The sequence below is a fragment of the Athene noctua genome, chromosome 21 (genome assembly GCF_965140245.1).
Source record: "Athene noctua chromosome 21, bAthNoc1.hap1.1, whole genome shotgun sequence".
In the NCBI taxonomy this organism is placed as follows: Eukaryota; Metazoa; Chordata; class Aves; order Strigiformes; family Strigidae; genus Athene; species Athene noctua.
Genome location: NC_134057.1, coordinates 2,233,201 through 2,257,393, shown reverse-complemented (window position 1 = coordinate 2,257,393; position 24,193 = coordinate 2,233,201). Strand labels below are relative to the sequence as shown.

The following is a 24,193-nucleotide window of genomic DNA, read 5'->3' as shown; positions in this document are numbered from 1 at the left end:
GGTCACTAGTGCTCTGTCGACACTTGACTTTTCTCCAGAAAAACACATAAATTCCGTTGTTTTTAATGGCTTACATAGCTTCTGTTTAATACAAAGCATCAGTCAGACAATAAACCAAATGAAATCACTTCCCTTGAGAAGCTGGATGAAAAGAGTCTGTGCAGGAGTGGGTATACTGTACAGAAACGTGTTTCAGATAGAAAAGAGTGGAACAGCTTCAGGTAAAATGCCCCTGAGTGTTAAAAGCAGCTAAGGCCAAAACACTTTAAGAAACTGCAATGTGAGAGACGGTAGGGAGATGATTTTACCAGGAGAGGTCCAAATGACGTTTTCATCAAGTTGAGCTAAGAATCTTAGCAGTGTAATTAAACAAAAAACAAAACCAAAAAAATTTTATGATCTGAGGTATGCTTATGGACCTTCATGAACTAAAATACAATCCACAAAATAGAGTTGACTGAAGTGTCTAATGCAGAGTACACGCACATCATACCATTAAACTTCAGTATTAAACCAATTTTCCAATTTATTATTGGGTTTGCTCGTTTTAAATTTAATTTTTGATTAAATCTCATGTTTATACTTGTGGAGATAGAAAAGTTTCATGGTGAATTTAAAGCATATTGAATATCAGGCAAATTGAAAAATGGATGAGAGTCTGACATGTTTAGTAGAGGGAAAAAAGTGATAGAAAATGAGAGGAAAAGTTAATATTTCACTTTGGACATCAAAAATAATTACATCATGAAATGTATTTGATACGTGTTCAGTCTCCATTTCTCCCTCTGATCAAGGTATGGATAACTGAGATATAGTAAATTTAAAAATATTATTCTTTCACAACTTGTATCCTTTTTGTGGTTTTGTGTATAAATAACGACTTCAATCCTGTTGTTCTGGTTTGGGGTTGCTTTTTGTTTCCATGGGGCCAACACATTTTGGGGCACGGTTTCATGATGAAGCACTAAGCAATGCAATAGAGCCCTCAAATCTTAAAGGTAAATCTTAAACTTGTTCAGGGGTAACTAAATCAGAAGAGTGGGACAGAAGACTTTATTATTGAACATCTATTTTTGTCAATTTTAAATGACTTTGTTCTTCCCAAATCCGAGGCCATCAGATGCCAATCTTATCTCAGCATGGCACAAAGTGATTGAGGCTGCTCCTTTTTTACACTCTGCTGCCTTCGTGCCCCTGTTACACCCCACAGCTTGGCAGGAAGGGTTTGGGCAGGTTGAGTGGCTTCATGGCAAGTATGGGGATCCTACAGCATCTTCATCACACCGCAGCGATGGGGGGGCTCTTCTGGCATCCTTCCCATCCTGGATGCTGACAAGATACCTTTTACTATTTCTGTGAAGACATTAAAGTGAGGATCGACCAACCTGAGCTGCACATTGCTGTGACAGTTACAGAAAAATAGCATGTGAATGGAAAAAACATCGGTATAGAAATATATTTATTTTGTCATGGTCAAACTGTGGTTGTGCAAAAGGAAGTATTCAGGAGGAAAAATGAAGACTATGGGTAGACGGAGTTGCAGCAAGGTGGCTAAAATGTATGTTAACTGCTGTTTATCCTATTTCACCCTAAGATTTGTGGGGTGCAAGTGGATTATCACGTTAATTCACAGGGTCTTCTTACATTCAGTGACTTCTTACATTCAGCGATGGTATGTGGATACCCATGCATGTAAGTATTGGGGAGGACATTAGAAATCACATATTTTGAGAAGGTGTTTTGTTCAGAAGCTTTGAGAGAAACAGGTTCATTTATTTCAAGTCAGCCAGCACTGCTCTGTAAGGCAATGGCATGCCAACCCCACGCAGGTGACAGGGACAGAAATGTACTGTCAGGTACGGTCAGAGCCTGTGGCTGGCAGGGTAATTACTGTATTGGCAGTTGCGCTCAGAGACTCAATAAGGTGTTGCAAACATTATCAGACAAAAATACCTTCAGACACTCTGAATCTTAATCGTGTGCTGAAGTCACGCAGTACCTTTGCCTTTCACTACACTGTCGGTTTTCTCAGCCTTCTCTGGGTGGCTTGGACTAGATTGCACCGCTTTGCTAGTGTCACCTCTTCTCACAAAAATAATCAACCTTTATCATCCGGTAATGCAAAATTATTGCATAAAAACGCCCTTGCCTGTTCCCTAAAACGGCTACAAATAGTATGTCTACCACAAAAAAAAAATTTAAAAAGCACTCTGGTACATCTTAGTCATTCAGAAATTGGAAAACAATGAACTTATCCCCAAAGAGAGCTTATTAGAGCTTGTAATACTGGATAAAGAACAGTATATTGTCAGCTGAATACCCTTGTCTTTTGCATGTTCACTTCTCCACAGTTCAGCAAAATGTTCTTAAAGAGACCAGCTGTATGTTTTAATTCAGCTGATGCATTGCTCCCGTTGAACCTGATCCTGTAGTTAAATCAGGGAAATGAAATCAATACTGTGGCAGTTCTCTGTCCACTCCCTCTGTAGCCTCTCATAGCAAACACAAATCCACTTGCTAATTGATATTGATTTGTCAATTCATTGAATTCAGCTATGTCAGAGGGGAAGTTACAAGGCCATTTCCATTAAAAGAATATACTGAAAGTCTATGAAATGTAGTGTTTGTGTATACACAGTCATGAGGGTTTCTGTTCAAATTATACACTTTCAGAAGAAAAAGAAAACAATATATAATGCAGCATAGAAAGGATCTTTATTTTTCCTCACAGGCCTGCATCTCTGACCTCATCAAAAGAGCTACAGCTTGAACTGCTTTCAGATTTGACAGCTTTTTTTTCCTGTCTCTAAGATTAACCTTTGCATTTGCAACATGTGCATTAATAAGCATTTTATAGCACTAGTTTTGCAGCTGAATAAATCAGGTAGTAATAATGAATTTTATTTCTACTGCGGATAGCACACTTGAGGCAGAAGGGTGGGAGCCAGAATGATCTGCTCTGTGAATGTGTCTTTGAGGAAATGTGAACTTATCATCATCTTTTTCTGCAAAATTGGGAGGTCAGTGTTTCAGTACAGTCACTATTACATGATCCAGTGTGGCTCGGCCTTGGAATAGTGTTTTCTCCCCCTTATTTGTACAGTGGAAGTCCTAGGGATACTTGGAAAAATTGATACCTCACCATGCTAAGTGAGATACAGTGGTTTAATTTAAGACAGATTGGGCTCTCCACAGGAAGCAAAACAGAACAAATAAATAAAACAATGGAAAATGTTACAAGAAGGGGAGGAAAAGTGCATTTTAGCCCTATGGGCCAGGGATATGGTTTGCATTTGGCATCTTTTTTACAGGTGGTATAACCCAGAGCATGAGCAGTCAAGCCAGCAATATGGTGCCATAATTGGATTAAGCTGAGGGCAAGAACTCAGGAAGAGCGAGAGAAATATAACCCTTAGGGCAAAGTAAGGGAGTAGTCAGAGAGTCTAGGGTCAGGGTGAAGGCAGTCTGAACAGCAGAGGGAGGGAGGGAAGAGGCAGAAGTATAGGTTATACTTCTGACCAACGTTCCTGTAGGCAGAAGGCAACTGCTGCACGAAGGTGCAAAACACAAAGGCAAGTGCATCATCTCCAGGGCAAGAGGTCGTGTAACAGGCATCATCACCCAAACTACTCAGGTCTCTTTTTTTCGTTTTTTTTTTTACTTTAAACAAAAATGAATAATTTACCTGCTGAAGTTTTTAAACTCAGTTCTATATATTCAGTCTCATTATCTAGAACATTTTCTAGAGCGTTCAAACCAATAGTCTTCCCAAACAAAATGTAAGGCAGAGATCAAGGGCAGATCATTGGTCTCTTGGTGTGTGATGGCAAAGATTTGCATTCAATAGTTAGGACTACAACCTTGGGTTCCAGTTTTCTGTGCTGAGAATGGGAAAATGTGGTAGGAGGGGGGGAGTATTTGAAAAATACCAGAAGGATGAAAGAGGGAAGTCATGAAATACTCTCTGAAATGAAAGCAAGTGTAGATTCTGCCCAAAACTTTGAAGATTAGTGCATAACTGAAATACTTCTTAAAGTCTACTCCTGTTTAGGAGCCTATCTCAACATATCCTCATCTGGCTTTTATTTTGTTATATACTAAATGAGTGTAATTTTTTGAAATGGAAAATGTCTGGATACTGCTAGTTTTAATAAAGATGCATCTGCATTTATGGATGAGTGCAAAAATGTCCTTTCAAATGCATTTGTTCACTAGCATGAATAGTTTTAAGCATGAATTCAGCCTTTACTTGCTGTGATGAAAATCTGAACGTTTGATTTGAGATTAGGTCAAGTCTTGTTCCTTGTTGAAATTGTTTAGATTGCAGTTTTAAATGCATTAACACAGACTCTTCATTCATTCTGAAGCAGTTACAGTTTCCTTGAGGGGAAACAGCATCTCAAAATGTTACTCATAACATTTTTCTGAGGAGATAACATTTGAACAATAGAAGAGAAGGAGTGAACTATCTCTTTGTTGTGTTTCAGGAGGAAACTCATTATTTACACATGATGAAACTATGCTGAATATGAGATGCTGGGTTTTCAGTGTTTGTAGGGTACAAAAAACATGAGATACCAATGTGTTAGCAGTGTAATTTTTTTCCTTTTCTTTACATGAATTGGTGCTCAGTGAATCAGAAACAGTTTATTGAACTCTTAAAAGATATGTATGTGTACTTGGATTGCAGTTGATTTCCTGAAATGCATCTTGGCTTTTAGTACCAAATGAGTTGGCAGGAAAACTTTAGGATCTTTCTGAAGAGTAGAAATTCCCATGGAGGTGGCTTTAAAGTGTTTACTGTTTAAATGATAGAGGCTTACTCATGAATTAATTTTCCTGCATGCATTTCTGATAGATTACTCTGTTTTCTTAGTAGCAGTTGAGTATTATAAAAGAGCTATTATGTTCTAAATTTTGCTTGCACGTTATCAGTCTGTGGTGGTTCTTGTGTTTCTGGGTTTTTTTTTATACTCATTATTCCCTGTTTTTCCATTTTTCATATCAAAGAACTGTTATATCTTTATATTGTCCCCTCTTGTCAGTTAGACTTCTGTTTTTTGAATTTGCAGAGGCAAAGGTTAAACCTTTGCCTTTTTAATATGTCTTTCTGTAATAACATATCCTTTCTGTAATAACATATCCTCTCACTTTAGGCAGATGGATGAAATTGCTAACCTGAGGAATAAATTTCAGTAATCTGGTGTTCAGGCAACTGAAAGGTAATAAATACTTCTGTTCAATTCTGCAGACCCCCTCCAGTGAGTGAAAGTGCACCAAAAGGAACTGTGGTCACAGTTGTTACAGCAGCTGCCTTGAACCAGACAATTGTATATACAATTGTTTCAGGAAACGAAGAGGGTAAGTGCCAGTATTTCGGTCTTAGTGGTTATGCTGAGCCTAGTGTGTGCATCAGAAGTCTTCAAGAAACAGTGATTAGAAATAAAGCTGCTGAGGTGAACTGAGCTGAAATCCCACCTCATCTGTACAAGCAGGAAGGACTGCCATTATCAAGCCTTTAGAGATCAGCTAAAGATCAGATGAGTTAGCAGAATGACAATAAAAATTAAAATACAGTGGAATTCTCAGCGATGTGAAAATTCACATCGGTGCCGCATGGTGTGAATCCATGGCATTCTGAAATAGTATATAAATAGCTTTGATGGAGTTGTACTTGATCAGAAATCTGGTTTAAGGCATTATAGACCTTGTCATACTGTAGCCACAAGTATTAGATTAGAGCCTGATATTTATACAAAACATCACTCCTGCATTTGCATCCATCTCGAGTATTCTCCATGATCCACCTTGAAATCTCTAAGTGAAATTACACTAAATTATTTGGAGGGATGTGGAAGAATTCCCTGTCCTATCCTCTTTTTTGTGAATGGCCTGTTTGTTCTTGTCTGCTCTTGCCAGCGTGTCCTCAGGTTGGTTATTCCAGCCCCAGGTCAGATTCAGCTGCTGTGCTCCTCTGACGACAGCTTCAAAGAGGAGTTATATGGGCTTCTAGAGGCCTGAGGGAGGGATGGGAACAAGTTTCTGAAGACAGTGTCAGAGAATAGTGTCATCACCAAAATAGAAGCACTTAGGCATTTAAAAAAAAAAAAAAAAAGAGTTTATGTGTCTTAGAAAGTTACTTCTGTTTTTGCTGGGTTTCAGATGTGTTTGCTATTAATAACAGAACAGGTGTGATCACAGTTAAAAAATCTCTGGATTATGAAAGTGTGAAAAGTTACGAGCTTCGAGTTCAAGCAGACTCCTTACAAGTGGTACGATCCAATCTGCGTGTCCCTTCCAAAAGTAAGTTTAAAAATCCTTATTTTTATATCTCTTTTTACTCTAACTATGTGTTGTTTTTTGAGGATATTGGTTACTGCACTCTAGCTAGTGACCTTCTTTTGTTATCAGAAATAGAACGGTGATGATGGTACGTGAGCAGCAGAGAGTGCCTCTGTGGAACAAGCATAGCTTGCCCTCCATACACAGAACTGGTTAGTCTTGAGCTAAATCCTCACAAGTCATGTCAATGTTACATCATTGCAGCCCTCCCTGATACAGGCAGAAGTCATGTTTATATACAAGCAGAGAGTTGATGGCACAAACTGAACATTTTCAGTATAATTAGGGCTTTTTGTGACGGAAAGTCACAGTTACTTTTTCGTAAACACATTATACAGCCCAAATACAGACATCCTCCCTGCTGGGCTTGTAATATTACAGCAAATGTTGGGACACTACTGAAAAGAATGGGGAGCAGGCACACAGCAAGGGTGACAGGGAGAAAAAGACTCCTTCAGCACCCCTGAGGGGTCTGTGTGGAGTTTATTGCAACCCTGATTGAGAGCAAACTGGAGGCAAAGACCCGCTGTGACAAACACAAGAGGGTTCTTTGCAGCATCTCTAGGCAGGAAGGAGTTTATTTACAAGCTGTTTTGCTTTGGCTCTGTCTCGTGGTAAGGGTTTTCTTTTTCCCTTTAATGGTTTTCTTTTTCCCTTTAATGGTTTTCTTTTTCTAATAAAGGTAATTTGAAAGGTCTTTTGATGATTTTTTATCATCCTCCCCATAAGGACAAGATCTGGCAACTCTGGCTTTCAAACATCAGGCTCACTTCGTGCCCTATACCATCCTATACAACTTCATATTTAAGCCACAGTTGGGCCCTAATTAAAAAAAAAAAAAAAAAAACAAAACAACAAACCAACCTTGTACCAAAAAGTATTTTGGTACACAGACTGTGGTGGTTGTCTCAATCTTTTTTTTTCAGTATCTTTGCTCTCTGTGAGTCTCAGTTTTGCACTGCTCTAGCTAAGGAGCATCGTGGATGCAATGAAAATAAGCCCAGAGCAGTAGACTGTTGCACTGAGAAAAGGGCAGCAAGAAATTGAACCTTTGTTTAAAGGCTATGAAAATACTACCTCCTTTCATCTCAAATTGAATATAAGTTTAAGTCATTGTTCTGCAGTCACAGTCATTCCAGTATGAGCTGTGGGCCAGAGCTGTTGCAGGTGGCTGGAGCTTTTATCTCCTCTGCACTTCCCCCAGTGCTAATCATACCTTCCAGCACTGGAAAACAGCAGGCTTTGTCCTGACCAAAACCACCCCCATGAACTAATAGGTTGAGGGGAAAACTTCAGCCTCCTTCCTTTTTAAATGTCTGTCCGAGGGGTCCTGCTGCACCCTCTGAGGGCAGGGTTTGGGTACCTGCTCTTGACTGATGTGTGCATATAATTAATTCAAAAAAGAACGTCCCATTGCTATTTGGAAACCATGAAATTCAAATGGAGTTCAAATTTACTTCAGCCCTCAGTTTTATGCAGATAACCAATATTTAGTGACTTGTCAATCCAGGGAGACATGCTGGGGGGAGATACCATAAACAAAATGCCAGTACCAGGCTGTTCCTAAACATCAGTGAGATTTGGGCACTTAACAACGTGTGTACATAATAAAACCTTCTTAAAATTTTTGGAAGCCCCCAGTATTATAATGAGCTAGTTCAGGTGCATCTTTTAAAGCGTTACTGGCAGCATGATGCTGTAGGGATTGTGCTGCCACAGACTTTGTTTTGATCTCTGTTTCCAAGGAGCTCTGCACGGCAAGCCAGGGGCAAAAAAATTTCCATCGGTCTTTCATCTGTCATCAGTGCTAGACTGTCACCTTTCCACCTGCCCTGAGTAAGAGGTAATTCGTTGTGCCTAAGCCCAGGCACAGAGAGCACTGGGCAAATTAGGACTCAGAGCACAGTGTGATCCCTTTTTCTCCTTTGCTGCAGGGAGCTTTGTCAGCTTTTATGCTTTTGCTCTCACTCTGGGCTATTTGTCTGGCATATTGGCAGGCAGAGAGCCGAAGTGCCACCCAGTTATTGTCAAAGGTGACAAAGTTGTTCCATGACAGACAAGAGTCTTTCCCACACTGCTGGTTGTGATCCATAGAGTTAATAGTCTGAGGGTTACAAAGGAAGGGCCACTCATAACTAACTGACTGATATTACTGTTTTTTCTCTATAATTAATCTTCTAATTATTGTTCCCATGGTTACAATAATAGCCATGAATATTAGGAAACTCATGTCTAGGTTATTTCAATGCCAGTTTGGTGCATATGCCTGAGTATTGTGTATAGATTAGAGACCAAAATTCAGATTTTTCAGGATAGTAATTTAAACAGGGTACAAGTCTGTTTCTTCTGTATAAAGATACTACTGCAGAACCTGCTTTCAACACTGAAATCGGTACTTCATGAAAACTTGCTTACAGATTACTAAAGTTTTTAAAGGTGTTAGACTTAATAGGCTTAAATAAAATTGGTCAATAGACTATAGCCTGAGACATTGTACAGGGTGCAGCAGTTAAAATATCAGGCTTTCCAGTGCTACATAATCAGCAGAAGACATTTGGAAATTGAGCGTGTGTTATCACAGAAATATCTTCTTCCTTAAGAAAGAATTGAGTGTGTGTGTGGTGTTACACACAGGGATTATTAAGTTGTCAGAAATGTAATTGTATTAGCAGCAATGTAGGATTCTGTGTGCTGTTACAGTCACCATGGGTGATGTGTCTGGAGAGGGACACAGAGAGGTAGTGCCAGCTGACTGCATTTCTTTGTGTCTGGGAGAGGTCCCGTTAAGGTTATGTTCTGTAAAATGCGTCCAGGCTATACGCAGCAAGGAGTTAAGGCTTCTGTGCAGCATACAGAATTTTTTCAACTCTTTCTCTGACGTGGATGAACAGACGAGGTAGTCAGCAGGTTCCAGCAGAGGTTTTTGGGCAGACCTCTCTGGTCAGGGAAGCAGTGGCCTCTGTATCCCTCTTCTGACTCACAGTCTGCACTAGAGCAGTTCTCCCAACTGGGCAGCAGTTTTTAAAAGGTGATGGCTAAATTATTTTATCCAGGGATACTTGGTAATGACTGGAGTTTGAATTTGGTCCAGTTTAAAGGAAGACATGCACCTGCTGTAGGTGTTTGGAATTCCATGAGTATACGGCATGTATTAGGTTTTGAATATGCACCGTGCTGGATGGATGCCTACAAAATTTGGTACATGTATATTTTTAAAATACTTTACAACTATCTGGCTAACTAAATCACTTATGTCTTTGTAATGGAGATCTCTTGACCTCTAGGTCTGATTCCTACATTTGTATGATGTATGTCTTTCTATTTTCTTGGCACCTTTTACCTTCTTGATGAGTTTTAATCAGGTTAAATACTAATTCCATGTTTCGGGGCACTGAACTGATGAACTACAGTGGAAAGAGATGAGACAGAATTAATGCACCACTCTGCACTTTGGTGACATAGAAATGATGATCCTCTTTGGAGATAGGTGACTTTCAATACACTTCTGTGGAATTATGTGACGTTGAATTAATATACTGCTCTGACACTCAATGGCAATGAATTGCTGCCAGTTCTGGTATCAGATACCACTGAACTGGTGAAACGTTCTGGAATTTGTTAGCAGTGAATTGATGACCTACTCTGGACATGCAATTGTAAGACCTTCTGGAGCTAAATAGCACAGCACTGATGGACTGCTCAGCCACAAAACAGTGCTGAATTTTGCAAAGCTCAGAAGCTAGGTACCAGATTGTTTTTAACTGCATGGTATTGCAGAAGATAATTATATAGAAGCAGGAGTTTGAGTTTTCATTTGTGGGGTGGAAAAGTGGGTGATACTGCATTAAGAATAACTAAGCTTGTCGTTCAGTGATAGTGCCAACTGATGGCATAGTAATAACTGAATAAATAAATGAGGAGAGAAAATAAATTGAGATGTCCTTTGGAGTATGAGAATATAAAATTGGTGACTTAAACTGGGATTTTAAAATATGATGCTAAATCATGTAAAATCACACTCTTGCTTTCAGTGGAATTGAACTCCTTAAATGAGTTATTTTAACTCAAAATTCATAATATACAATTGCAGTGCATTTTTACTTCATTTGAATGGAGGAAGAGTTTGGTTCACTGATGACAGAGAATTCTGTCTTGAGGAATCAGCAACTGGTGATGCTGAACCCTGAAAGACCTTCAGAACTAATGGACTTCTCCAATTCAGTTAAATTTAGCAGTGTGGGTGGTTTTCTGTTTGCTCTTTGCTTCTGAGATTGTCTGTCACAATAGACCATACGCCAGTGGTATACTGGAGGTGTCAAATTAGGATTGTGATTATTTGCTTCCAAATAGAAGCTTTCAGTTCTCCCTCAATTGATAATAATAATTAAAAAAAAAAACAAAAAACAAAAAACAAAAAACAACAACAAACAAAACAAAACAAAGTGGATGTATAAGGAGAACATCACAGAACTGTGTGGGGCAGGATGTGTTCTGTAGTTAGAAGGTGCTGCTCTGTAATCTATCACAGAGTGAGCAGCTCCTTCCTCCCAGAAGGAGCTGTGAATTAGTGAGCTGAAGGGAATGTATCAGTACAATTAATCATTTACTAAACCAGAAGTCTTTCTTGAACAGGAACAGAAGCATCATTTTTTACCACATTTGAGCACTGTCAGCTGTTCGCAAAGTTTTTGTCTGCAACTCACTGTCCTGCAGTTTGATGCCCAGGGAAGTGCAGTCAGAGCAATAACCTTGTTGTGGCGAGGAATGTGGGATGGGAGGAAGCAGAAGGGTTTATGGGACACCGGAGCGAGCAGCGGAGGCGAAATGCTGCCTAAACGCAGTAAGAAAGAGCAGTGGAGAAGTATAGACAATAAAGGGTGAAGAGAGGGTTTTACACCAAAGTAAACATGGTCTCAGTTTTAAGAATCAAAGCGTAAGTGGGCTTCTGGTCCCTGTGCCAGAGAGATGAAACATGCGCTGTGGTGGGAGACACCAAGGCTTCCCACTTTGATCTGGATAGAAGGATGTATTTACAGGAGCCGCAACAGGTTTGCTTTTGAACACTACGGACAAAGGGCCCTTCAGATTCCTCCGAGTCCAGAAGTGGAGGATTCAGTCTCATGTTTTCCAGTGTTCACAATTTCCACCATCTGAGAAGACTGCATCCTTTCATTCCTGTACATGTGACCCTTTTAGCCTGCCACTGGGCTCTCGCTTGCTGAACTGCTGCCGACAGTGGTTATCATTAGCTCTTTTATCTTCACTTATCACTGCTGTCTGTGAATAGCTTCACCTGTCCTCTGTGGCTGCTCAGCGAGGTAGCCTCCGGGCTGTTCCCATGTCTGTCTGCAAATGGACATGGATGCAAACAGATTGTTTAAAAATTAAACCTTACAGGCGAAGGTGTTACCAGTTGGCACAGTGCCGCATGAAAGGTTTGTCTTCATTAGAAGCTACCTGTGTGAACAGCTTTTTGCTCAGTCAGTTGTTGAGAGGGAGGCCAGAGGGAGTATTTTTGACTGCAGTTGCTCTACTGTACATTTTGTCTTGTTTTGATTGTCTCTAAGACTGATTGTGAGACCCCTCTGCCTCCCAAGTAATTCATGTTCTCATCTAGGGGTCCAAAGGGGGGTTTCTTCTGTCATGGACTTGTAAAAGCAGTGGAATTACACCTACATCCCTCATCTTGTCACCTGCATCTTCATTACGAAACTTCCGGCATCGCTTGCAGTCCCACTATCATCTCTCCCACATCCTCTTTTATACTTTTGCTTACCCTCTTGCTGACGTGATTGGCTCTAATTAAAAAGTAGTATTTCACATTCCTAGAGATGCAAGAATAATGACAGAACTGCATGGTTGGTTTTACTGTCTTTTAAGAAGAACTGCAGGCATTGAATTTGTTATTTTTTACAGTTGTGCTTTCACTGGCTTGATAAGCAGATTTCTTCTTTAGAAATGGCAAGTGTTTGTGTTTGCATCCAGCCTGCCACAGGTGAGAGATAAACCAAGATATCCCTCCAAACTCTCACAAGTGCTTCCAAATTCAGAGTAGCACGAATTTTTATTAAAAAACAACTTAGAAGTAAAATTCAACAAGCAAGAGATAAGGTATCTCAAGAGTGTTAGACCAGCCAAGGGGGAATACACTTCCACACTTCTGCATTTCAATCCGGGGTCCTAAACATTACCTTCACTGCCAGCTGTGAACAGGTGATCTTGGCAGAGATGTTTTTCATTTCAGTATTGAAAGATATTTAAGCACAAAAACCCTGCTTTTCAATTTAATATTTACGAGTTTTATTCATTCAGTTAGAACTATTTTTGCCTTTGGCACAGCCCCAAGCAAGAAGTGGTGCGTACCAATTCCCCAGACATGTACAGAGGCACTGCCCGGAGGAGGGTTATTTCTGTTGTCAAATTGCTGTTGTAATCCCATCTGTGAGGCAGGGCTTTGCTGTGGGTGTTGGAGGGTAAAAGAACAGTTCTGTCTCTTCTGTAATGTTTCTGGTTTTCTAATCACAAAATAAACCTCTGGGAATCATAAAGCGAAAAGGGATAAAACTAGTTTTGCAACCAAAATTCTGCAACTGCTCCATACTAATTGGGAACGATAGTTTTACAAAGCTAAATATGAAAATGAATTCTGTATCCCTGTATTATTGACTTTTCAAGTAGCCTTACAGTTTTAGTATCAAACATGTTCGTGCAAAAGTTCGTGCTGATGGTGTTTTATAAGTTGGCTGCCATGCCAGTCCCTCAATCCGGGAGACATGACAGATGGACAAAATCTGCTGCAGAGCCAAAATAGCTGTGAAACTGCCTCTGCTGCCACACGGCTCTGGGGTAGTTTCCCTGAAAGCTACTGGGACAAACTTCAAATTTCTCTGGGCAACACAGCAGAGAGACTGCACAAGATGTGAGCTCACTTTCAATCAATTAATTGGTAGAAAAAGAAGTTTCATATTTATCTGAAACCTTGGATCAGTGCTGTTCCAAACACATTGCTGTTTATGTCTTGTTGAAGCTTCTTTTTGTAATATTCTTCATCAGCTACAGCATATGATGAGCTTCTTCAGGGTTTATGGGCACATGCTGATTTAGATCAAAATGCCACTGAAAAGCATTTCGTGCTGATTCCTATTTGGTTCTGCCAAATTTAGTAAGGCGAGATTGAACGCAGCTGCAGAACAGTTTAGTTTACCTGCCAAAGTACAAAGTCTTCTCGACAGACTTGTAAGACAGTAGTAAAGCAAAGTGCTCTTAACCCCAACAAATTACAGTTCTCATTCCCAGTTTGATTTAAAAAGTCTTTTTAAAAAAGAATAATGTTACCTACTGCAGAACAAACAGCCGCTGCTTGAGCTCGATGCAGATTTTTTATGTTAAAATTATCGATGCATGAAGAGCAGCTGTATCAGTGGCTGTTTTGGCATGTTATAGAAGACAAGTGCAGTATCACTGGTGAAAGCGTAATGTAAAACAAATCTGGTAACACTCAAAAGTGTAGTTGACACCATCCCGGTGTTCAAAAAGCATTGCTTTTGTTCAACTTAATTTCTGCAGTCTGGCGAGAAACGACAGGCTCGTATGAATCGGGCATGGTATTAGGGAAAAGAGTTTTCAACAAGTATGTTTGGGAAAAACTTCTGGAAATGCTAATACACACTAGTTCTGATCAGCTCCCTGGAGGTTTTTTTTTGTTTTCTATGTTAGTCATTCATGATCTGTTAGTTTTATGTGTTTCGGAGGATCCTCAGGTTTCCTTTAGAGCAGCTTTCAGGATGTTTTCACTCTCCTTAGGCAAATCACAGAAGCTGAAAGGTGCAAATGTCTCAACTTCTAGTCTTGGGAGCGATTATTTACCTGGAGCTGTGCATGCGGTATGTTTGGTTCTCATAAGCTGAAGGTGGCTTACGAGCACCTTCAGTTCTGTGTATACCCTGTGCACTGCAGCTCATCCTGGGGGGGGTCCAGAGGAGAGGAGCCAAATGAGACACAGGTGACCTTGCAGGAAATTGGGGTGCAGAAACTTCCTTTGCATTGTATTTTCTGGGAGACTGATTTGACCTTCATGACTGTAGAACTAATCGGTGTGAAAAATCCAGACAATAAATGTATTCTAGCAATAAGAAATGTGCAGTAAATCTAAAGAAACTCTTTGTTTATCAAATATTCTTTGCACGCATTGTGTGCAGAGAAGCATTTCCCTTAGAGCAGAAGGCAGGCAAGTAGCACTCAGTCAGTGCTACTGTAGCACTCAGTCAGTTCTTTTTGACCACCTTGGCAGTCCTGTGCTGCTTTGTCCAGGGAAAGATGCTTTTGCTTCTTTCACCTGGCCAGCTATTTAAGTAGCTCAGTCACAGTAATAAGAATTATACTTTGATTGCACGAGGTCTCACAGGAAGTACCACAGAGGAGTAAATTCTGGTTTCAACTCCTGGAATCCATTCAAACGAATGTAACTGGAGGTGAATTACAGATCTAGAATACTAAAGAAGTGAGGTTTTACATAAATGGGGATACAAAGTTTCCCGTTTGGAAGGTGAGTGTAAATAGTGGTGTCCTTTGGCATTGACTGTCCTACCTGTGAGAGTATCAGTAACATACGGTGCACATTATAGAACGGATGCTGTTGCCTCCCTTCAGGTACCAGGAAAGAGGGCTAGAGCGATACGCAAACAACATTAATAACTAGCATGAACAGATTTGGAATATGAATTTAAAAGAGTCTAATGGCAGAGTCAAAGCCAGACTCTGAAAAACATGCTCAGGTTGGGTGGTCTGTTCAACGGGCAGGGCACTGGCGGTGTGGGGCTGGTGGACGTCGGAGCACCGCGCCCTGCGGCTCTGGGTGCCAGCGCCCTGCGCACTGGGGATTTCTGACCAGACCGAGCAGAGCAGCTGGGGAAACCCCCACGGCAAAGGGTCTGACACAACTTTCACTTGTGTGGCACAGATTCTGATGAGGGATTTTAATGTGCGCAGCTTCTAGGTTTATCTGATGTGAGAAGTAGAAGCAGGAGCAGGGAGGTGACAGTCCCCCTGTGCTCTGCACTGGTGAGGCCACACCTGGAGTGTCGTGTCCAGTTTTGGGCACCTCAACACGAGAGAGATCTCGAGGGGCTGGAGCGAGGGCAGAGGAGGGCAACGAGGCTGGGGAAGGGCCTGGAGAATAAATCCTGTGAGGAGCCAGGGCAGGAGCTGGGAGCGTTCAGTGTGAGGAGGAGGAGGCTGAGGGGAGCCCTCATCCCTCTCTGCAGCTCCTGGCAGGACATTGCAGAGAGGCTGGGGCTGGGCTCTGCTCCCAGGGGGTCAGGGACAGGACAAGAGGGAACGGCTGGAAACTGCAGCAGGGGAGGGTCAGGCTGGGCATTAGGAAAAGATTTTTCACAGGACGAGTGGTCAGAGAGTGGAACAGGCTGCCCAGGGAGGGGGGAGTCCCCATCCCTGGGGGTGTTTAAGGGTCGTTTGGATGAGCTGTGGGGGGATGTGGGGTAGGGGAGAACTTTGTAGAGTCGGGCTGAGGGTTGGACTCGATGATCCAAAGGGGCGTTTCCACCCTGAACGATTCTGTGAGATTAAGGCAACCTGTGTAACTGGCTGGGGTCATCCGCTACAGCCAGCTGTAGGTTGGAACTGGATAAAAAGCACGTGGTGGGGAGGAGTTCACAGATGCCATGTTCCCCCCATCTGCCAGAGTGAATGAAATATGAGCTGTGTATAAAAATCAGGCAGTAAGATAAAGTAACGGTATATATGTTTAATTTAACGTTAACGATGCTGATGTTAGTCAGTATATATGCAGGATATCTAATTTGCTTTGTACTTAATGTAATAACTTTCGTTTCTCATTTTCAAAGCATTCAACTGTTGCTAAACAAATCAGCGTTTTGGCAGCTCAGAGAACTACCAGCAAATTAAACAAATGTTTCTGAGAAAATTGCAAAGCAAACTTTGCACGAGGCTAAGCCACCTCACCAAAACTGGCTTGAAATGATGAAGATAGTGAGCACTATGCAAAAGATGTTTAATTTGCTTTAGAGAGAGATAGTGCAGGTTAGCAAATGCCTAGTGCTAACAGCACTGAACGTGATACAATTAGGATCTTCCCTACAGCAGTAAACCGGTGCCAGCCATCGATACAACTGTTTATTAGCTCAGCAGGGCAAGGTCGCTTACACACATTGCCTGTAATCCTGCTTCAGCTGCCTTCTCCCCTAAAGGGTGTAACGCTGCAGTGAAAAAGCCTGCCTGGGAATCTCATTTTTTCTCAACAGGGCTACAGTTTCTAACTGTAACTTAGTATTGCAGTCAGAAACATTAAGGATGCAGTTTAACAAGAGAGAGATTTGTCTATTCATAGGACCTCACAATACCTCTTTGGCTGAAATTTTTCTTCTCCGTAATAAGTAAGGTAGTCAAGGTAAGAAGCGTTCTTTTAAAATGAACATAAATAAAACAGAGACGATTATAACTAGACCATTATGTCCACGTTACACACATTCAGGTGTTTGATTATGGCTTTTTTTTGCACATCCATAAAAAGAGAGCTTGTCATGAAGTCATTTTCCCATGAAGTAACAGCACCTACAAGTTGTTTAACATATCTCCACACATCAGTGTGGAAGGTGAATAATTGATTAGTCCTCTGAGAAAATGTAATTTCCTTTCTTTCTTTCCTTTTTTTTTTTTTTTTTTTTTTTCTCTCTTTATTAATGCATTGGATAGTGTTTTCAATGTTTTTCTCAGATTTCAGTTATGAAGTCCTCATTGCTTTCCCATCAGTTGGACCATCAGATAGATGGAATATCTTTCATGATTTTGGCAGTCTAAGATATAGTCTGGGTTTTAATTTTTTTGTCCCCTAAAGATACAGCTACTAAGCTCTTCCTAAATGAGACTGTGTTTTGAAGCTAACTCTGATCAGCATGGCACCTGTGCAACATTTAAATTACCCTGGCACTGCAACAAGTTGGGAAAACCAGCTCTGAAATGAGGTGATTTATCACTTGAAAATGTGGTTTTAATGAACTGCTATCATCATTTCCAGCAATCTTTCTGGATTATATAATTCTGAAAGAGACAAACAGATGTTGATATAGATTACTGTGCGGTTGAATCTTTTTTGCACTAGGTCCATAGTTTTTGCTAGATGTTTTTTCCTTGCAGAAGGAGATGTTTATTGTTCAGTGGGGTGGATCAGTAGCTGTTTAATAAAACAGAAATCAGCAGTGGTATTTTGGTTGAAGATGTGTTGAACCTCTAAGGGAGGAGGTGATACTTCTTGAGTTCCTGTGGGCCAGGCCAGGTTTGTGATGAAGACAGGGTTAAGCATACATTCAACTAACACAGTAAATTCATTAGGTTTAGAGTCTTCTTAGCCAGCATATGACCATTTGTGAGTCTACACACACCATGGCAGCATCAGCCATAAAGTATTTGCATGGGAGTTAGTAATAATTAAAATATATAAAGAAAGCTGCATGTGAAGTGGAAAAATCAGGGTGCTGTTTGCAACTACTAGCATACATCACCTGTTCATTACCTCTTTATAACACTTGTGAGAATTTAATTGGACCAAAATCTGTGTAACTAGAGTACAGTATTCCTACTCGTGCTTTCCTATTTATTTGAAAAATTAGTTGTAGGTCTTTTCTTATATTTTCCCCAAATGGCCTGTTTTCTAAAGAAAGCCATAGAGCTTTTTCCTTACAGGCAAATTCAGATAGCCCAAATAGCAAAGTGCAGGTATAGAGATAATGGGAATCATTTTATGTAAAGGTACAAGTTTCAGGTCCAGGTTAAATCAAGATTCATTCAGAAAAAGTAGCAAATGCAGAATCAATAAAGGTAGATGTTTTGCCAATTGATGGGGTCAACAGAAAAGACACAGACACCAAGTTAAAAAGATAAGCTTATTTTACTTTAGTTTAAAGCAGCAGAAAGAATAAGCAAGGTAATGCACCTGATAATAAGCAAGGTAATGCACCTGATCGTTACTACATAAAGTTAGCTATAGTGGTGAAGAGAGATACATCACCAGTTGCCCCAGTGCTTGTCCAAAAATATATATTCTTTATCTATCGTTTTTAGAGGATATTACCATGGTCATATTTCATGCTGATATGCTGCTGGTCAGGAGGTTCACTCAGGAGTCAGCTCCTAGGTTCAATCAGAAGTCAACTTTGGTTTGAGGCCTATGGTTCAGGCCTTTTTATGTCAGTAGATTAAAAAAAAAAAAAAAAGCATGAAATCTCTTGAGTTCCTTCAAGATCATACTTTTCATACCAAATGTGCTATTATTTCTAATGTGTTTATTTTTACGGTATTATCCATACAATTAATGTATATGATCAGTTTGGGCTGTAAATGTATGAACTCCAGTAGGTATTCAAGTTTTATTGCATAAAATGTTCTATGTGTACCTTTCATTCCCTTTTTTAGGTAACACAGCCAAGGTATTTGTTGAAGTGAAGGATGAAAATGACCACGCGCCTGTCTTTACCAAAAAAATGTACATTGGAGGAGTTTCTGAAGATGCCAGAATGTTTTCTTCTGTGCTTAAAGTTAAGGTAAGACTGAAATTTTTTAAATCACTTTCACTTGCAGTGGGAAAGTATTTACTCACTGGTTTGATTTTTCACAGGAGGTTACGGGATATGTTTCTCATAAAATTGCTTTTGCTTCTCGGACACTAGCAGTAATTTCCATTCTTCTTATAAACAGGTATAGTGAGCACAGATTGGAGAATTCTCCTCGTGAAATCAGTGTCTGAGTATGAATGTGAGGTTTCCACTTGTGTGTACGACTGACATGCATTGGCCCAGTATTCCAGCAGTTACTGAGGCAAGGTTGATTTTGATCTTAAAAGACAGGTTTTATTTCTATTGAATTGTATTTGCTTGGTTTTCATTTGAGAATTTGTAGCTATCATTTTAGATATGTTAATATTTAGAGGACTCTTTTGTGCTTAACACTAATGTCTACCTTAAATTTTTCTGACTACTTCTTTGACAGCAGCATGTTTATGATTTAGAACGGAAAGAATAGTTTCTGTTTCAGGACAGCAAACCAATTTCAGGTCTGTGCACTGTGACACAAATTGTGAGTAAAATTGATTATCTGTGGGGGGGGAGTTAATTAAAAAAAAGAGATAGAAAGTTCAAGGAAAGATAATATATAGAATATAAATAGCATCAGACATGAAAATCACTTAGAATAAAAGCTATGTGTTATAAAATGCTTTGTGATGCAATCTCTTGTGCCAGAGACAGCTGGAGTTGCCAGGACTTTCCAAGTCAGCTTGTTTCCTCTGCCTTTATTTTGTTACCTCAGCAGGCCTCCTGTATCTTTTTTCACCTTATGCATTAGTGGAATAGCTTTGAAGTTGCTGATTCTAGCTTATGCATGAAAGGGCACAGAAATATGACCTGCTAAGAGTTTTACTTTGACCTCATGATGTGTTTAGAGCACCAGGAATGAAATAGAGAACATCAGAGCTTATTAAAGTTGTCCATTGCTTTTTTGCTTCATGGCAGTCCTCCCAGAAGTAAACCCAGAAATGGCAGAGAAGTGGGAAATTGTTAAGCGTTGACTATTTGATAGAAGCCTCTGTAGATTTGTTTGTGAACTAGTCCAGAGTATTGTTTTTTCTTGATTTTTTTATACAGTGCTTATCATAGGCAAATTTCTGTCCCCAGGGTATCCATATTGGTCTTTTCTTGAAACATATACAGCAGTCCAAGTAAACAGCTGAGAATTTACTGAAGGTATCTTGGAAAGGGAACATTAGAGTGTGTAAGTCTGCCCGAGGCCAATTCTTCCAGGTTTCCTTCGCAGGCAGGTTGTGTTTGAGGCCACGGCAGGTAGGGACAGACCTACTGAATGTGGCTGGCCAGGAATTTCACATTACACACTGCCCTGGGCTGGTGCTAAGGCTGAGCTTGTGCTTGCTAGTCTCCCAGCTGCAAAAACGTGAAGGAGCCTTAATACCGCTTTGTCCCTCAAGTGCACTCCTGGTGTGGCAAAGGATGCTGTTCAGGGGGAAGAATGAAATGTTGCCTGATGGAAAGACCTGTGCCCAACCTGCAGGGTACTTTGGGGAGCCGGATCAGATCAGATCAGTTGGCAGATCAAAGTCAGTGCAACTTCCCTCATAGCAGTTAAAAAGAAGCAACAATCCTGAATGAAAGGGAAGGCGTAGGAAAGAATTTTGATGAGAGGAGATGAAAGATACAGATTGATAAGGGAAAGGAGTGATTAGCCCAGAAAGCATGTTGAAAGGCGTGTTTACTTACTTCTACTTTATCAACAGTGAATAGTTCAGAGTTAGTAAAGAAAGCTAAAAAAAGTCATCTAGCATGTGCAATGCCTGTGTTTACTTTAAAGATTTATTTCCATGCAAGTAAAGAAACTGTAAAGTGAGCAATAAAGCAGCATTGTATGTTGGAAATAATACGTTCAGAAAAAGAACTGTAGAATTTCCTTTTGCCAATTTATTTTCCTTCATCTTCTGTATTGCAGTTTTAAGGTACATGGCATTTCCACACTACATAAAATAGATAGTAACGTAGAGCCAGATGTCTGCTCAGTTCAGTGGAAAGGAAATTCTAGATGCACAGATTAAAGAAATAGTGGTAGTGTTGCTGTTAGGGTCATCTAAGACCATAATTGAGCAGAGTTTTGAAGGTAAGGGTAATATTTTTATTAATGTCTTTTTCTTTCCTGACATTTTGCTGGCTATTGTTTCCAGCTACAAACCTTAACCTGAAGCTCTAACATACTCAAAAAGAGGAGACCAAAAATTATGTCAAATCCATGAACTTCAGAAGTGCTGAATGTGACAGTACTGTTCAGACATACTGGAGCAGATAAATACTGAATAGCAAAGTTACTTAGATAAAGGAGTGTTGGGTGTGTAAAAGTAAATGAAACACAAGACACAAATGTAAAACTACATTTTGAGTTGATCATACAAAATATGAACAGTCTGTGAAATCCTACCTGGTTTTTGAAGAGGCATTCCTGATTTCTGTGTCAGTCAAGGGGATAAGAAGTGTGTGAAAAAAGAGTAGGCATACAGGTAAGGGATATTCAGGGGTGAAGAGGGGAATCTGCTTTTACCCTTCAGAAAATTTTGACTCAGAAAAGCCAATAAGAGGACAGAAAAGGATTATCAAAGGAGGACACAAAAAAAAGTTGCAATTTTATGTCTCTAAACTGTTTCTGTTAAAACGTGTGACAGAATTCTCCCCAACTTTGCTGACAGGCAAAACGGAAAAAGGTGTAAGACAGAAGTTGTTACTAGTGGATGCCATCAAAAGATAACTGTTTGCTTGTAAAGTAAAATAAAATTAGAAACAAATTGTAAAATTGTAAAGTAGAATTATAAACAGTTAAAAAGTGCTTGTTGCAGAAAATCAGGCTGTAATTTATTGTTCTAGCACCAAGCATTTTTAGCAGTTTGTGCTAGTTTAGCTCATTTTCTGTCCTTTAGAAAAAACAGCAAGTGCTCTGTTAGTTAAATATGATACCCGTTCCAATTAGTGTTAAGAAGAATTAATCAAATGAATGTCTTTTCCTGAAGAGTTCAGGTGAGTAGAATTAAATGAGTAGTTTTCCAAGTTGAAATTTTTAAGAACATTAATAAAGTACACGCAAAGCTTGCACTGTAGAAATTATTCGAATTTTGATTCTAATGGGGAAGCAAAGTTCTTAGTAGGAATTTTAAAGGCATTTACTTTCATCCTCTGTATTCATTAATAGTTGCTAAATTTTTGAATGACATCTGAGTAATTCTGAAAGGAAACTGATATTCTCAGTATATTCTCATTTTTCCTGTCACTGGCAACTTTGATGATCCTGAAACATGGGGTATTGACTAGCAGAGTATTTTTTACAACTGAAAGATGTTAAACTTCTTAATGGTGGAAATCATTGTTACTGAGACTCAGTGAACCACTATTTTCTAATTATGAATAGTGTCACGTCACAGCAATGCCATACATCACTGTTGTAGAGAAGTACGCAACACTTCCTGCACACTGAGACCCAAATTTGCCATTTTTATCCCTGTACTCTTCAATGAGATACCAGCATTAAATAGGTACTAAATGTGTAGAAATGACATTCACTTTTTAATTGGTTTCTTATGTACATTCCATTACCCTGAGGGAAGGAGACAGTGTTTGTTTTAAATTGAAGTGTAAGATTGTTGCTACTGAGAAGAGAATGGACTCTGAATTGAGCCAGTTTTCCTTGTACCTTTAGAATGCTTAATTTTGTTTAATACAACAGGGACTCTGTTGATTACCTCCTAGCTTCTTTGGTTTCTCTTTTCATTTTTATCTGTAAGTGACAGATTTTGCTTGGAAACTTGAAAGTCAAAGACTTCTATTAGTAGTGGATGATTTGGATAGTCGGGTCAGTTATCTGAAAATTCCCAGTCCGCCTTTTCTTTATCAGTCACTCTTGTGTGTGTATGTTTAATACCAACTCCTACTCATTGCTCTCCAAGGCCCTTATTTTTATACCTCTTCATGTGAATGTCTGTGCTTCCAATGACCTATGTCACTTCCTGCATCTGTGGACAGGGCTAATGTAAGTCATAACTGCGGGAGAGCTGAGCACGCACACGACCAATGGGATCACGCAGTGCCCGTTTATTACATCTAAGAAAGCCCTTTTATAATGTTCTCCAGCACACGTGGATAACATGCAGTACAAGTCCTCAAGATTGGACAGTTAACTTAGCCCGCGCTTTAAACCTTCTTACGATTGGATAAAAAGTGCCCCATCAGCCTTGCCAGGCACCTGCCTTGTGGAACTTCTTCTTCCGTCCCAACCCCTGCCGGGGGTTGTTTGTCTCGTCGAGTTTCTCCCCCCTCATTCAGGGTCACGTCCTTATCGCATTCTTGCTTGGCTGAGGCTCTTATCAGTCTTGTTCTCACGCAGGATTGCTCACATGGCCATTCTCTCGCAGAAAGCCCTCTAGAATCCCAACACATAACATGTTTTGTACCAGTGTGTTTAGATGCTGTCAATATGTAGAGGCGGTCTGGTTATCAAGGTCTGGTTCTCTAACTGAGGTGAGATGCTAAAGAAATTGCACAAGGCAGGGGATAAACTGAAGTCTGGAAAACAGTAGGGCATAACAGAAGAAAAATGAGTACAACCCAATTCAGGGAAGAGAGAATAAGTAAGGAAAGAACATTACTTGATCAGAGGTGAGGTAGGATCCATCGTCTGCTTTCATATCATGAAAATGCAACTGAAGTTAATGGTGATATTTCTCATGGCTCTTTCATCAGTTGTGTAACTGTTATGTACCATAAAGATGGTATAGATCATGCAAAGGGATATTTAAGCCACAAATTAAGGTAATTCCCATTCTGAGCACTTACACTTACTTTCTCATGTGAAAGTTATACAGTGGCAAAGTTGTCCTCTTTTGAGGTGACCTCCTTGCCCAAGTGGTGGAAGCACTAAGGGCAGGCAACCATTTGGCACTCTATTTGATTGCCTTCATGTAGTAGCAAAACGTTTGGTATAACACGACTTTTATAGCATAATTTACTAGTTAACCATATTTTAGCAGACTTTTCAGAGAAAATAAATCACATTCATTAATTATATTTTTAATATTTTAAGCCAAATGTATTGAATTTGCCTCTATGGGTGCAATAAAAATTCCCCAACAAGCCCCTTCTGACAGGCTGGTGGAGGATGCTGCTTCTGGAAGCCCTAATTTTGGAAACACCAGCGCTGGCTTTGTGAGTGAGAAAAGCCTTTTTCTGGAGTGGCAGAAGGAGATATTGTTGGTTGAAAACAAGGGTCAGATTTATTGCAA

At 40.0% G+C, this 24,193-nt stretch overlaps 1 protein-coding gene across 1 annotated transcript in view; it reads left to right on the top strand.

Moving 5' to 3' along the window:
• Nucleotides 1–24,193, top strand: part of PCDH15 (protocadherin related 15) — a 448,489-nt gene that overhangs the window by 360,878 nt on the left and 63,418 nt on the right. The window contains exons 24-26 of the mRNA XM_074924175.1: nucleotides 5,252–5,361; nucleotides 6,163–6,303; nucleotides 18,790–18,917. Coding sequence (XP_074780276.1) covers nucleotides 5,252–5,361; nucleotides 6,163–6,303; nucleotides 18,790–18,917 — 379 coding nt within the window. The remainder of the gene's footprint in view (nucleotides 1–5,251; nucleotides 5,362–6,162; nucleotides 6,304–18,789; nucleotides 18,918–24,193) is intronic.